This window comes from Capra hircus, chromosome 12 (assembly GCF_001704415.2).
Source record: "Capra hircus breed San Clemente chromosome 12, ASM170441v1, whole genome shotgun sequence".
NCBI classification, from domain to species: Eukaryota; Metazoa; Chordata; class Mammalia; order Artiodactyla; family Bovidae; genus Capra; species Capra hircus.
In genome coordinates, this window is record NC_030819.1 from 9029846 (window position 1) to 9046413 (window position 16568).

The 16568-nt window shown below is 47.3% G+C and overlaps 1 protein-coding gene across 1 annotated transcript in view; it reads left to right on the top strand.

The window, feature by feature from the left end:
• The window catches only part of TMTC4 (transmembrane and tetratricopeptide repeat containing 4), a 56917-nt gene that overhangs the window by 23100 nt on the left and 17249 nt on the right, over positions 1–16568 (top strand). Inside the window, exons 6-11 of the mRNA XM_018056386.1 lie at positions 8058–8155; positions 11341–11433; positions 11663–11827; positions 13175–13377; positions 14871–15042; positions 15132–15263. Of these exons, the coding sequence (XP_017911875.1) occupies positions 8058–8155; positions 11341–11433; positions 11663–11827; positions 13175–13377; positions 14871–15042; positions 15132–15263 (863 nt within the window). The remainder of the gene's footprint in view (positions 1–8057; positions 8156–11340; positions 11434–11662; positions 11828–13174; positions 13378–14870; positions 15043–15131; positions 15264–16568) is intronic.

Here is a 16568-nt window from a genome sequence, read left to right on the forward strand (position 1 = left end):
TTGTTGCTTAACAGCTTAGCAGACTGGACGGATTTGAGATGGAGAGTTCTTAGCCTGAGACACTTACACAGTTTCGCTTCCCGCAGTGGCTCAGGGGTGAAGAATCCGCCTGCAGTGCAGGAGACTCGGGTTCGATCCCTGGGTGGGGAAGGTTCCCTGGGGAAGGAAATGGCAACCCACTCTAATATTCTTGCTGGAAAAATCCCATGGACAGAGGGGCCTGTTGGGCTATAGTCTATGGGATTACAAAAGAACTGGACACAACTGAGCGAGTAAGCAGCAAACGATGCATCAGTTAGAACTCCCTATTTGGGGGAGACTTTTTGAATAAAAGTACTCATAAATGCAGTTGTACTGGAAGTGATACCCACCTCTCAGGATTTATTTTTACTGTTTTTAGCTGTTAATTCTAAAATGAAAATGATCCATTTTTCCTAAGTCTTTTTAATATTATGTAATTTTTAAAAAACAATTTTTTAAAAAAGATCTCTTACATGACAGATTATTCCATTGTGAGGAGTTTCAAAGACTAAAAATGAGAGGAGGACTTCTGGCTGTATTTATTCACATTAACAAATTACTGACTTTTCAGTGTTAATTACATCTCATAATTGCCTTTGAAATATAGTAATATAGTAAAGCTTCTAACAGACATCGAAATAAAACTGTTGACTCATCCAATATTTATTGAGTGCCAGCTATATGCAAGGTGGCCTACTGTTTTCAGTTTCAACTGTCTTATTGAAATGATCAGGCAACTTCCCTGGTGTTCAGTGGTTAAGATTCTGCGCTTCCAACGCAGGGGGTGCAGGTTCCATCCCTGGTCGGGGAACTAAGATCCCACATGCCTCGGAGGCATGACCAAAACAAGAAAAATTTTTTTAAATAAATAAAATGCTCAAAGTTGGGAATTAAAAAAAAATAGCTTACATTAGTTACTAAGTAAAAACATATAAAAACACAAGTCCAGATTTATCTAGATTATGCTGTATATATTTGCAGCTGTTCACATTAGTCACCTTGACAAATTAATACTCAAAGAAAATAATAATTTGACAAACTAAATGGTAAAACTGCTAGAGGAGGTCTTATGACCATAAGTCTACTGGGCTGTGCTGTCCCTAAACTCAGGACCACTTTCCCAGGACCACTTTTTTATAAGGCCTTTCTTGATTGTCCCCAGTACTAGAGATACTTTATCAATACTTTGTAGGCTGGCCTTGGTTTATCATGCACCTCCCTTCCACACATTTGTAAAGAGGACCCCTTTGATTTATATGAGATAGTTTAAAAGTACAGTTAGTGCGTGGGTTGAACTGCACAAGTCCATTTGTAGGCGAATTTTTTTCAATATGCACTTCAGTATTGCAGAACCAAAAGTTGGTTGAATCCACAGATACAGACCAGCAAATACCAGGCAACACAGTGGGGGCTGACTGTGAAGTTATATGGAAGGGTTGGGCCCTGACTCTCCAGTTTAAGAGTCAACTGTTAAGCTCAGCTTTCCAGTTTGAATTGTGGAACAACTGAAGTGTGTGTGCATGCTGTCTTATGACTCCTGATAGCAAATCAAGTGACTAATCTGGTAGGAGTTGGAGAAGAAAGAAGTGAATTTTAATAAGCAAGTCACTGCATATTTTCTGAGTTTTTGAAGGCAGACTTGGATTAGAAACAGCCGTGTAGACCATTTCATGGATGAGCTGGGTCTCTGAGCATGTGTCGTTGACAGTGCTGTGTAGGAAATACGATATGAGCCCTTCAGGTCATCGCAAAATTTCTAGTAGCCATGTTATAAAAAAGAAAAAACAGATTAGCTGAATTTTAATGATAGTTTCTTAGCCTAATATATCAAAAGTATTTGCAACATGTAATCAGTATACAGATTATGAGCTGTTTGACATTCTTTCATATGGAGTCTTCAAAATTAGGTAGTGTGTTTGACCCTTCCAACATGTCTCAATAGGGACCAGGTAAATTTCAAGTGCTCCCCAACCACCATGCCTCCTCTTGGACCATGGTGGTCTAGAATTGGTTTTCTGGATGTAAAGCCATTGCTCGGTTTATAACTGAGCCCTGAAATTACCATTGTTGAGAAGTGACCTGCCTTCCTGCTAAGTTGCTTCAGTTGTGTCTGACTCTTTACGACCCCATGAACTGTAGCCCACCAGGCTCCTCTGTCCATGGGATTCTCCAGGCAAGAATACTGGAGTGGATGGCCGTGCTCTCCTCCAGGGGATCTTCCCGATCTAGGGATCGAACCGGGATCTCCTGCCTTGCAGGCGGATTCTTTATTGCTGGGCCACTGGGAAAGTGACACTCATATTTAATAATCACTGAAACTGAAAACACTTCTTCAGCACAGAATCATTGTCATCCTCTTTCACAAGTTTCCATACTGGAATCAAATCGGAAGTATAAGGCAAGTTAAGAGTAGGATGCTCCCAGAACAATTTGCTGAGGATTTGAGAGGTGGAGGGAGCCTGAGTCCCTTAAAGAAACTTGGAGTTCGAGCTGTATGGTGGAATTATGAGGTGAGATTAGAGAGAAGGCTGTCAAAGAACCAGGAGGTTGTGGTTTTTTAATGTGTTTTTCTTCTTCTTTTGGTGAAATCTCAGATTGAGCCATCTAAGGAGAAATCCACTTTAAATTCCAGGCAAGTGGAGTGTGAGTCTTGGGGTAGTTTACCTTTGTGTTCACAGAGTGCTTTCAAGAGCAGTCCTTTGGGTGTTTTAATGGAGGAACTGGGAATTTTTTTCCTATCCAAAACTACTGAGCCGTGGAGGATGGGGTGGAATTAATCCATGTTACAGTCAAGTAAAACACAAGCTAATTCAGTTTTTCTAGGAAGAAATGTAAAATGATCAAGGGACTAAAATGTTAAGATCAGGGAACATTACACTGGGAAATCATAGTATGTTTCAAGACGTCTGAACACAAATTGTGGGAATAGAAGCTTAAAAAATCAAATTCCACTAAAGGGGTGAGGAGGGAGGCGGTCCATTTGTTTTTTGTTTGTTTGTTTTTGGAAGGGTTTTCTTGGCCGCTCCATGTGGCTTACTGGATCTTAGTTCCCCGACCAGGGATGGAACCCATGCCCCCTGCAGTGGAAACCTGGAGTCCTAATCACTGGACCCCAGGGAAGTCCCTCCATTATGGTTTCTAGAGAACTATTGAACCTAATGCCTAGTGGATATGAAAACAACAGCTGGGTCGGAGGTGGGGGTTTTCGAGGGTGCAGGAGCCAGGGTGGGAGACTCCATGGTAATCAATGTGTTCATTTATAATTAAAGGGTATCTATTTGCTTATAAGGGATTCCTGGGTGGCTCAGTGGTAGAGAATCTGTCTGCCTTTGAGTTGGGACGATCCCCCAGAGGAAGAAATGACAACCCACTCCAGTATTCTTGCCTAGAAAATTTCATAGACAGAGAAGCCTGGTAGACTACAGTCCATGGGGTTGCAAAGAGTCAGACATAACTGAGCACACACACATTTGCATCTAAGCTGCTGATATGAGCAAATCCCGAAAGTGGTTGGATGCAGACTCAGCACGACGTGTTACAGGAGGAAGGGCTGAGAGAACACCCTCCACTGAGAGGAGAGGGCAAGCCCTGTGGGGTCACCCTCCGCCCATCGCTGTCGTGTGGCAGAAGGTGTGGGGTTCCATGCTCTGGCATGGTGTGGAGTGAGCATGACCCCTCTGCTTGGCCTGGACCCTTGTGCTCACCTGCTAAAACTTGTGGGACTTTTCTCAAAATTATATCCTAAGAGGAATTAAGTGATCCATTAGCTTTGCCTCTTCTTTGGCCGTATTTTTTTTAAAGGTCTCAATGCCTTGGTGTCTATAAACACTTGTCTGCTGCTGATTGCTAGCAGATGCTCAAAGTAAAAGTCGCTCAGTCATGTCCAACTCTTTGCAACCCCATGGGCTATACATAGTCCATGGAATTCTCCAGGCCAGAATACTGGAGTGGGTAGCCTGTCCCTTCTCCAGGGGGTCTTCCCAACCCAGAAATCAAACCGGGGTCTCCTGCATTGCTGGCGGATTCTTTACCAACTGAGCTATTGAGGGAAACCCCAAGAAAATAATAAATCCCAATAAATATATGAATACCCCAATGAAATCATGTCTAATGTAACAGGGCTTTGGGCTCATAATTGTGATCTCTTGGTGTTACGTGTATAATGTAATTAATTTCTACAAGTGGAATTATCCTTAGTTTGCTTGATAGAACTAAATACTCTGATATACTGTGGTTTTCAACAAAGACAACTTGGCTTCTAGGCACTGTGCCGCCTGGGATATTGGAGAGATGCTGCTCAGGATGGTGGGAGGCATGTAGAAGGCAGGCATGGGCTCACTTGAAGTTAAAACTGAAATGGACTATCCGTTCTCGAAGTCACAGCCATTGGCCCCCTGCCTGCAGCGTCTTGGGAGGGATTCCCGCTCTGCCCTCGCTGCCAGGAAGATCACAGGCACGACCTCCTGAAAGCGCTGCAGCTGTTCCTACATTATGGCTCTATGATTTGTCAGTTCCTTGCCCCTCCTGATAGGTAATCAGGTACCCCAGATTCTGGAGCTTGGAGAAGATGCTCCAGTGAGCCAGACCTGGTACCCGGGATGCAGCTGTGAGCAAGCTTCCCACCGAGGTTGATGCTCCTCGACCCGTGGCATCCGCATCACCTGGATGGCTGGTTAACAGGCTTCCGGTGTGGCTCCACCCTTGAGTCTCTGAGTCCAAGGGCCTGGGTTGAGCTGGGGTGGCCTGAGCATCTGCCTTTCTTAGAAGATCCAAGGGCAGGACCACACACTGTGAGTGGCACTGGTTAGTTTAATGGTCTCCACTGGGTGTGATCCCCTCCCACCCAGGACATCTGGCAAAGCCTGGTGTTTTGGGTCATCACAACTGAGAGCTAGGAGGGCTGCTGGCTTCTCGGGGCGGGGTAGAAACAAGGGAGGCACTGAGCATCCTACAATGCTGAAAATTGACCCACATGTCAGCAGTGCCAAAGGTGAGAGCTTAAAATCAAGCATTTGTAGTGACGTGTGAAAAGAACACGCTGGCAGATTGTGCTGAGGGCCGTCTAGGGGGATACCGCTGGGCCTGACTTAATGTAGGGGGTCAGTTAGGGTCACTGCAGTGCATGGGACAGACCCTGCTACTGGGCAGTCAGGTGTGCACACAGGGGACCATTTGCTATTGTTGCAACTGTGAATAAAACAAGTGAATCAGAAGGGAGGCTGCCCAGGAGGATGGGTTGCACAGCCTGAGTGACCTTTGATGGCCACAGGATTCTGGGGCGTTCTAGCTTAAGAGAAGGGAACATGCAAAGCCCAGTGAGAGTAGATTGGCCTGTGTGCTTGGAATTTAGACCCAGGGAACCTGGAGAGGCTGTGTCACTCCATAAGGAAGGCCTTAAGTGCCGTTCTCAGCATTGGGACCCCTTCATCCTGTCGACCGCAGGAAGAATCAGATCAGAAAGACTTTAAACAAGGGTGCTGGTTGATTCGGGACAGTGGAATCCGAATCAGTGAGGCTTTACTGTTTATTGATCAGTTGGGCTGGTGAAAAGCCTCCGGGTGCCTCGACTGTACAGCCAAAGAAAACTTTTTTGTATTCCGTCAGTTCTGCCTATTTGTACATTAATCCCGGAAATCCAACAGAGATTCCCAAGAAAAGCTGAAAAGAGCAGACAGTGTCAGCCTGCGTGTCCTTTTGCTTGACTTCCAAATCTCCAGCCCCTGAGGCCTATGTGTGTGAGGACGTTTTCCCAGCCAGCCAACTGGGCCCTCAGACAGCACAGGGGTCAGTCCTGCCCACAGTTTGTTGAGAGTCCAGGGGGCTTGGCTGGGTGCAGCCCCTCAGCATCCTGAGAGGGGTTTCCAGCCATACGTGGGAAGTTCCCGGTTAGCAGCATCCCCTCTCCCTGGCTCCAGACCCCGCAGCTGATCCCGGACAGGGAGCCCAGGACTTTGGTCTGGGGCTTTGCTGATGACTCCCAGATACCCACTTCATTCAGGATTGCCTCTCTCTGTCTCCCTGTCTCTCTCACATATGTACTTTAATTGTTGGTTTTCTGCTCAAGCAGTTTAATGAGAACCACGGCATATCTTGTCACCGCATAGCGAGCTTGGCACATTTTGGTGACAGCATGACGGATCGGTCACCCCCTTGCATCAAAGCCCCATTGGAGACCCTCTCCCTTGAACCTGGGGTGGTTTTGTGATTTATGTGCAACAAACAGTGAATGCTTTCTGTGGTCCCAGCAGTCTACCAAGGTTTTTTGTTTGGTTTTTTGATGTTTAGTTTTTAGTATGGCTTTTAATTCATGCACATAGTTTTTTTAAAATGTACATGGTATGAAAGGTTTTGCAGTGAAAAGTAAGACTTCTTCCCTCTCCTTTCCAAGGTTTTCTTCTTAAAGTTGTTTGGAGGGAATTCACTGGCATGCCAGTGGTTAGGACACAGGCACTTTGGCTGCGAGGGCCTGGGTTTGATCCCTGGTCAGGGAACTAAGATTAAGCTGCATGGTACAGAAAAAAAAGCAGTTTGGAAACTACTGTGTTTTCCATGTGTTCTCCAGAGATATGTTTTGCATGTACAAGCAACTTTTTTATGTAACTTTTAACACAAATGGGCAGGTATTTCTTGTATACCTTTTTTCTCACTCGAGTAGGGAAGATACAGTTCTTGTTGCACCCATTTTATTGATGAGGACCCTGAGGCTACAAAAGTAGCTTGCTCCAGGTCACACGGTGAACGGCGGTGCTGGAATTTAGGCCAGGAGTTCTGGTTTTAGGCAGAGCTAACCCAAGACCCAGGGGCACCTCCTCCAAGCAGGTTCACTTTGCCCCACCTCACACTTAGGTCTTTATAAAATGTTTGTTCACCATTGACCTCGGTGAGGAGCTGAGGGCCTCACAAAGGACAGAGAGGAGTATCACACGAGCCCTCTCCACTCCTGCCCAGAGCAGGTCAGCTCTGGTCTCCGAATTGCATCCTCCACACCCCCTGCTGGTAGAGAGCAGACACTCCTTCCTCAAAAGGTGTTCAGTTCAGTTCAGTTCATTTCAGTCGCTCAGTCGTGTCCGACTCTTTGCGACCCCATGAATCGCAGCATGCCGTGTTTCCCTGTCCATCATCAAAAGGTGTTCAGGGACCATCGGTTATTACTGGAGCCCAGCCACACCCAAACCAAGCGGCTTACTGCCGCGGTCACATTTCTGCCGAGGTTTCAGTTTCCTGTTGATGCTTGAGTGTCCGTGTAGGTGAGCTCAACAGTCCAGCATCCTTCAGAACTAGTCCACGCTGGTAGCAGAGCAGGTGTTCTTAAGGCATCTGGGGTTGAAAGAGCCCAGACTCCACCTGGAAGTGGTAGACGCTCTCAGAGCAGTGCTGGACCCCGACCCCGGGAGTTGTAGAGATTCTCAGAGCAGAGGTGGGTAGCCAGATGCAGCACCTCCACCACCAGTGGGAGTCCTCGGCACAGGCTGTCAGGACAGCCTGTTAGGTGACTGGTGGGCTGGGAAGAAGGGCCTCGCCCCTGAGAACTCTGCCTTGAGATGTCTTTGTAGCAGGGCTGCATTGCAATGCCTCCTGAAGGCTCTGGGCTCCTGCTGGGGGACCCTTGAGAAGGAGATGTGTATGCCACGAAGAAAGTGAAGGTATTAGTCACTCGGTCGTATCTGAGTTACAAAAAAAGTCCAAACTGTCCAGCTCTTTCCAACCCCATAGCCTGCCAGGCTCCTCTGTCCATGGAATTCTCTAGGCTAGAGTACTGAAGTGTTGCCATGCCCTCCTCCAGGGGATCGTCCCAACCCAGGGATCAAACCCGGGTCTCCTGCATTGCAGGCAGAATCTTTACCAGCTGAGCTACCACCATCTAACCAGAAATGTGGGTCTAACACCCTGGCCCACAGAGAAATGCCGTCTGAAGACCAAACTGTGTTTTTAAATGGTGACTGTCGAAGGTGCACACTGAGAATTTGAGTTCCAGGAGCTCCCAAGACTGAGCTGAGTCATGTGACTCTATGTTTGTCATTTCTCCTGGTTGGCAGCTAACAAGGAGGGGACCCACTCCACGTTCTGGGTGTTGCTGAGCATCCTCCTGGGAGCAGTGGCCATGCTGTGCAAAGAGCAAGGGATCACCGTGCTGGTAAGACCCCAGGCGCCCTCACGGGGGTACCCATGCTCCCTACGCCCCTTTCCCTCCCGTGAAGACACTTTGCACTGCCCGGCCTGTGGGACCCCTCAACTGCACCCCTATTGCCGGTCTTCACCCTAGCCCTCTCTGGACTGATTACAGGTGCCACCATGCTCCCGGTGGTTCAGGTGGGAATTGACTGTCTCGGTTGATTCATTAGAGCTGATGGGCACAGAGAGGGGACAGCTCTGAAGAGCAGGTGACTAGGCCCTGTGGAGAGGTCCTGGAGGAAAGAAAGAGTGCTGTGGCCTTTCTGGGGTGCTCTCATGTTTCAGCAGTCCTAAGTACAGCCATGTTGTGACCCTACTGCTGTTTCTGGTCCTGATTAGCAAGCATTGATGTGTGTTATGTTATATTTGCCTTTGTCCGGAAATGTCAGGGAGGACAGGAGAGGGCTCTGAAGGGTCCAGGTGTGCACCCCCTACGTCTGATCTGAGTAAAAGCCCCTGGAAGGGAGAGGCGTGGAAATGCACTCTTTTTCTCTGTTCTAGCTAATTTTCTGCCTTACATTATCAGAGGGAAACTGAGACATTAGGGATGTGAAGAGATGTAGGCAAATGGAAAATAGCAATGTGGGGTGTGCCCATATAGGAAGCCGTGGGAAAGGATCTTCCTTTCCCAGGTCCAAGCTCTTTGGGGCTGGACACCAGCTGAGGCAAAGATAAATGGTTTTATTGGATTCAATCTGTACGATTAAGGTCAGCTAGCTAGGAAATAGTATAGAAAGAATTGCTGTGCAAAGATACTAGAACTTCATGAGTTACTTTTTTAAAAGTTTGCTCTAGACCAGTGTTTCTGAACCTTGGCATTATTGGCATTTGAGGCTGAGTCATTCTTTCTTTGGGGTGTGTCCTGTGCATCATAGGATATTTAGCAACATCCGTGGTCTCTACCCACTAGATGCCAGAAGGACACCTCCTCCCTCAGTTGTGACAACCTCAAATGTCTCCAGACATTGCTAAGCACACCCCCCTGGTAGGGAGTGAAAATCATTCTGTGAGAACGGCCGTCCTGAAATCTTGCTTGTCTCAAAGTGTGGCTTGAAGCCCAGTGGCGTTGACACCATCTGGGAGCTTATTAGAGATTTAGGATCTCAGACCTCCCACCGCCACAGGCCTGCTGAATCAGCACCTCCATTTCACAAGGCCCCCAGGTGACTCCCACCTCCTTTAAGAAAAGCACTAAAAAATTAGGTTGACTTTTCATGAATAAAGATAGGGTGATGTTGAGCAGGTTTCCAAAAATCTGACTAGAATATGGCCATTTTGATGACATGTTTAAATGGGAAAGGAGAGAGAGAGCCAGACTCATGTTGGGCTCAGTCCTCATGAAAGCCTGACCGCATCAGCACTGGGTGACTGTCCTGTAGCTCCCAGGCAGAAAAACGCATGGCATAAGAAGACAGCACAGCTCAACAGGGAGCTTCCTGCCTTCTAGAAAATGGTTCACACCCGGGCAGAAGTGGTCCTCTGTGACCCAGGAAAACCGTGCATCACACGGGTGAGTAAAATGAGGATTCTGTGAAGTGATTAACCCAGCGCTGGCCCGTGTGCTGGATAATTAATAGCTCCGAGCATGTGTGGGAGGGGGCTGAGGAGAGATGTCACCCTTGCGCTAAAAACCACAAATTACCACTGGCTTCTGACGACTTAGGATTGATCCTCTTTGCCACGAAGCTCTGTGTTTGGAGGCCCCACGTCATCGAAGGGCAGGTTGAATCATCCGCACAGTGTATATTCTGACCACTCTGCCTAGTTCCAGCAGGGAGTTCAGCTGCATGGCGTTGTCAACAGCAGCCACGTTTATGGAAAGTCCACTGCAGGGTAAAGGGTAGAGCCCAAGGCCAGATGAGCCCTCAGCTTGTGACCACAGGTGTCAGAGCTTTAAGAGCAGCCATACCTACTAGAAAGGAACGATGGTGCTGCTGCTGGAAGCTGTTAGCATCAGTGCGGCTGCAGTATCACACTTCCTAGAGCCGGGGGTTTTGCATACTTGGAGTTATTGATCTTCTCCCTGAAGGTCATGGGCAGAGGTGGTCATGATTGGAGTTATTGATCTTCCCCCTAAAAGTCATGGGCAGAAGTGGCCATCCTCCACACAGTGGGGCTCTGCCATCCTCAGAGTATGGTTTCCAGTGCCACTCCAAACACCTCCGTCATCTCCTCCACAGCCAACTGGACGGGAAACCAAGGGTGGGGCGTGCTCTGGTCCATGACCAAACCTCCAAGAGGTGCGTGATCACTTCTGCCCACATCCCATTGGCTAGAACTCAGTCACATGACCATACTCCCCTCCGGGGCTGGCTGTGTGCCAGGCAGGAAGGGACAGCTGGCGGATGATGAGGAGTTTGAGCCTGGGATGTCTCTGCAGCCCCACCAGGGTCTGTATGTTCTGTTCCCTCTCTTCCAGGGCGTATGCCCTCATCAGGCAGCACCCCAGGTTCCTGAAGTGTAATTATGTACATGGCTGGGTTTTCAAGGTTGCTGGCTGCATTATTGGCTTAGGCATAGCCACTGCACAGGTATTGGCTCTGCTGCAACTCTGGGACAGTTTTAGGGGAAAAAAATGGAAGGGGGGGCCTCTGCAGAACTTCTCCTGGGAACCCCAAAGCTCTAGCTCTCCTGCCTCTTATCATACTCTTGCACGCAGGCTATGAAACTGTGACTAACGGGATTTACTAGACGACAAATCTGATGGGACTTTCTTGGTGGTCCACTGGTAAAGAATCGCCCTGCCAATGCAAGGGACATGGGTTCGATCCCTGGTCCGGGAAGATTCCACATGCTACAGGGCAACTAAGCCTGTGCATCACAACTACTGAGCCTGTGCTCTGCAACGAGAGAAGCCAGCGCAATGAGGAGCCCCTGCTCACCGCAGCTAGAGGAAGTCTGTGCACAGCATCAAAGACCCAGTGTAACCAAGAATTAAATAAATAAACAAGTAAATTTGATGTGAATATCATGAGCTAATTTCACAGGAACCGTAGGATTTGTTTTGTTTTGAGAGCTGAAGAGATTATCTACGGTGATCTAATCCAGGATATTTCTCGTCTAGATTATGCAGTAGAATTGTGGCGTATCCTGGCTACCTGATCAGTTAGGCTGTCCCATGGCTGATTCCTTGCTTTGCTTTCTTAGGGTCTGAATGCCATCTTCGACATCTTGGTGATAGGCAAATTAAATGTCCTGGAAATTGTCCGGAAGGTCCTCCGTAAGGACAGATCGTTAGAGGTGAGTATCTGCTTTTGTCTCCAGCCGAGATGTGGAAAATGTCACGTACCTGCTGGCTTAAAACACCATTTTCAAAGTACTTCTTGCAACTTTGAATTCTAAAACAGGCAGCCGTTTAAAGCCCAGTGTCAGCGAGGTTCAGCCAGAATTGCTGCACATTTATACCTGGCTTGGCCACACTTTTATTTGAAAAATCCTCAACATTGTGGGCCTTGCGCTGTCCTTTCAGAGCCCTGGCATGCTCCGGACAGGGGGCCTCCTCTTCAGAATGACCCTCCTGGCTTTGGGGGGAGCCGGGGTACTGTATGTACGCTGGAAGATCATGGGCACCGGCCCACCCGCCTTCACCGAGGTGGACAACCCCGCCTCCTTCGCCGACAGCGTGCTGGTCAGGGTGAGTCCCGGGTCCATCCTCTGCTGGGTCATCTTTGCCCACCAGATCCCCAGGTCTTCCCTCCCTCTTCCTCCTCACCTCCCTCCCCAACATACCCACAAAACCCTCCCTTAATCAGAACACCTCCACACGTGTTTCCGTTCATCAACGAAGTTCTGGGGTGAAACCAGGGTTTTATCAGGGCTTTGAAAGGGTGTAAAGTCTTTGTATTTCCTTGTGGCTCAGATGGTAAAGAATCTGCCTGCGATGCAGGAGACCTGGGTTTGATCCCCGGGTCAGGAAGATCCCCTGGAGAAGGAAATGGCTACCCACTCCAGTATCCTTGCCTGGAGAATTCCATGAACCAAGGGGCCCAGTGGGCTGCAGTCCATGGGATCACAAAGAGCCGGACACGGACTGAGCAACCACTGTTTTCACTTTCACTCTAAACGAAATCAAGAGGAGTGGTTTAGAAAATGTCAGGTTTCTTGCCAGACTCCTTACATCGTCCCCTAACCTACTTTTGGTATAATGGAAATGGACGTGTTGAGGTTAAGATAAAATATAGCAGCATTGATGGTATCTTTTTAAAAAGTCACTTATTTATCTTTGGCTGCACTGAGTGTGTTGCTTTGTGCGGGCTTTCTCTAGCTGCAGCGAGCCGGGGCTGCTCTCTAGCTATGGTGCGCGGGCTGCTCATTTTGGTGGCTTCGCTCCTAACAGAGCACCAGCGATAGGCGCCCAGGCTTCGGCATCTGCGGCACGCGGGCTTCATTGCTCCGAGGCACGCAGGATCTTCCTGGACAAGGGATCGAACCCGTGTCCCCTGCATTGGCAGGCGGATTCTTACCTACTGTACCACCAGGGAAGTCCCTACTGGTGGTGTCTTTAAAAGTCTTAACGCTGTCCAGACTTTCTTGTCAAGGTTTGCTTTTTCTGAAGGCAAGGGTGTCTTAGCTGTGCGTTTCATACAGACAGAAATCTAACACCATAAAACCCTCCGCTTGTATTGTCAGACACGTGAGAGACCCCTGGACAGCAGGTTTCCTGGGTCACAGACTGGGGGCATCAGTGAATAATTGGGACATAGCATTCCCAGAAATACAACAAATGTAAAGCAGAGTCTGGTGGCTTTACTGTACTTTTTAAATCTATTTAAAAACAAAAAAATCTCAGTGTATTTAGTCAACTGCACACTTCAGCCTGGTGCCCAGGGCAGAAAGTGGCAACATTTTATTTTATACAACTGGGCTCCTTGAGCAGAAACATATGAAGGCCTCCAAAGGGAAGCTAGGAGATACATATATGTATAAATGTATTTTTTTTCCAAGTTCAGTATCAAATGTTTGTTTTTCTTTTGACTGGCAGGCCATAAACTATAATTACTACTATTCATTGAATGCCTGGCTGCTGCTGTGCCCTTGGTGGCTGTGTTTTGATTGGTCGATGGGTTGCATCCCCCTCATTAAGTCCGTCGGGGACTGGAGGGTGATTGCTCTGGCAGCGCTCTGGTTCTGCCTAATTGGCCTGATACGCCAAGTCCTGTGCTCTGAAGACAGCCACAAGAGAAGGTAAGAGGCCGAGCTGAATTTTAACTTCCACACCAGGTGGAGTCTGAGCATGTTGCTAAATCCAGCACCGCGGATTATCATAATGATTTTGTGCAAGGACGGGTGTTTCAGTAGAGATGCTCACGTCTGGGCAGGATGAGCTCTGTCCACTCGGAATCCATGGCTGGCTTCAACTCAAGGGGAGTGGACTGGAGGGGGCGCCCGATGACTGTTTCATCTCCCCACCCGCCCCCCCAACCGTGATGTTGCATTTTGAGATCCTTCTCGCCATAGGTGGTAAAGAGTAATTTATGGTCTGAACGGAGAGTGTAATTGATGTGTGTTGTGCCCATCATTTCACAATTCCCCTTCAGAAAGCCCTAGTGGATGCGACAGCGATTCCTTCTCTTGTTATTTGTACAAAATAAGCTGCCACCCCAAAGAGACTCTTATTTCTCACCAAAAAAAAAAAAAAGCAGGAGGTGGGGGGAGGGAAGGGTATTGAGAAAATAATTGGGAGGAAAAACCTGTTCTGTGGAAAAGAAAACTATTTAAGATGATTTCCTTTAGGCATAAGTGTTTCTGGAATGAGATGAGTAATTTCTCAAAGTAAATTCTGTTCTGAGTTTACCCTGTGCCTTAAATCGGTTCGTAATTCTAAAGGGTGACACACCTCTGTCCCAATTCGCTGTGCGTGTGCCAGTGGGATTTTTCTAACACTGCAAGCACAGATTTGTGGGAAGGAGCTATCAGATTTGACCGGCCTTCTTTTGTTTGGTTTTTAATTTTGTTGACGTGTAGTTGAGCTGCAACGCTGTGTTTAGTTTCTTTATACATCTGTGTGTTGCTTTTCATAGTCTTCTCCATTACCATTTATCGCTGGATTTTGAAGATAGTTCCGTGTGCTGTGCAGAAGGACCTTGTTGTTTGACCCAGCCTCTGATTCATCCTCTTAACATCACCTGGGACCCTGGGAATGCTTACCTGCTTCCACAAGTGTCCCGCCGCTCTCAGCTTTCTTTTTGCTCAACTGAAATTTATGCTGGAGCATCCCCAAATGATGCGAGTTTATTTCAGATCTTGTAAAGTTTAAACCAGTTAAGTGACATTACATCCTGTTAAAGGTCAGGAGACTAAATTGGACTAACTGGGACCAATATCCCAATTAGCCCAATTGGGATATTGTAGGTGTTCAGCTATTTGACACCGACATGGTTTGAGATATAGTTAGAAGTAGGCAACTTCATAAGACCTCGCTAAGTAATCATTCTAACTTTATTCATGTGAATGTGAGGACTTCTAAGATTTATTCTTATGCTTAATGCTAAGATTTTTCTGTCTTATCTTAATGGTCCTCGGTTAGACCCTCTCTACTGATGCCTCTTCTTAATTGCTGGCATGAAAAAAAAAGAGAAAAAAGGGAAGGGGCGTCTTTATCATGGATTTCATGTAGAGTAGAATACTTTTCTTGAAAATTCTAAAAGTAGCCATTCTAACTACTTCTCGTCTTCCAGGATCCTCACGCTGGGCCTGGGACTCCTCATTATCCCATTCCTTCCCGCAAGTAACCTGTTCTTCCGAGTGGGCTTTGTGGTGGCCGAGAGGGTCTTGTACCTCCCCAGCGCCGGCTACTGCATGCTGCTGACGTTTGGATTTGCAGCGCTCAGTAAACACACGAAGAAAAAGGTATTGGCCCGGTGAGGTGGGTGCCGTTCCTGACCAAGACGATGGGTAGGTTTTACTAATGACATTTCCCGTGTCCCTCTCTTCTTAAGAAATTGATTGCTGCTCTCATCCTGGGAATTTTATTCCTAAACACGCTGAGATGTGTGGTTCGCAGTGGCGAGTGGCGGAGTGAAGACCAGCTTTTCCGAAGCGCCCTGTCTGTGTGTCCTCTCAATGCCAAGGTATGTTGGCTGTCACGTTTTTAAGTTCGACAGCGGAGTGAGGAAAATCTGGAATATGACCTTGGTCATAGACTTGGAGGTTTTCTTTTTCATTCTTTTTTTTTTCCCTTACATGATCTTGACAAAGTTTACTACAATTACACTTTAGGCAAAATAATTAAAAAGGAATCATTAAAACCAGACAATGCCAGGGAAACAGCATATTTCTTAAATACGTTTCTATTCATCTTCCAGTTGGTCCAACCATGGATCGAGGTGGTGGCAGGGTGGGCAACTCCATGCATTCAGGCTCAGGTCTGGGGAGACCCACAGTCAGACCTCTTAGAGCACACTTTTTGAAACATGCACTCCAGCCTCCTCCATTCTATAACTGGAAGATGATAATACCTACCAGCGGACAGCAGTTTGGTTTAGGAATTTAAGGATGCTCTGTGGGGTGCAGTACGCACGTTTCTATCACCTGTGGCTTCTTTGCCTGGAGTTGTTTTTGCCAGATTAGGTAAAAATAAAATGCATAGACTCTAAAATTGGCAGTGTTCTTGTTGACACAGTCTGGTAGGAATTTGTTTCACTTGTATCCTTGATGAACTCCATCTCTTCACTTACCCAGCTGTGCATCTTTGGGCAAAATGGTTTTGAGCATTGAACACCCTTATCTGTAACAAGGAGGGGGATCATGGCTGTCCCCTGGGCTTGTCGTGAGGCCTTCATGAATGTGGTCTCTGAAATGTCCTGACATGGTACTTAGAACATGGTAAGTGCTCAAGAAATGTTTGTTTTCATAGGTTCCTTTTTAGTATCGGCTGTCCCATTACATGAAAAGAAGGGAATGATACTTGCTCAAAATGGGAGGCCAAGGAGTCAGGTGAGAATATTTTCTATTAGGCGCTAATGGTGAAGAGCCCTCCTGCCAACCCAGGAGACATAAGAAACTCGGGGGTTCAATCCCTGAGTTAGGAAGATCCCCTGGAGGAGGCCATGGCAACCCACTCCAGTATTCTTGCCTGGAGAATCCCATGGACAGAGGAGCCTGGTGGGCTGCAGTCCATAGGGTCACAAAGAGTTGGACGCAACTGAAGCGTCTTAGCATGCATAGATCATTATGTGATTAATAATGGTGTCTTTCGGTGTCATCAGGATTGGAACTTCCTCAGATGCTTAAAAGCAATCCTCTTTGGAGCAGGGTCAATAAAAGCACCATGAAGTTCTATATCATTTCCACATTCTATGCTTAAGAGAAAGCAGTGATTTCAGGTGAAACTATATGAAGAAATCTAATGAATAGCTGATGTCTTACTGTGACCC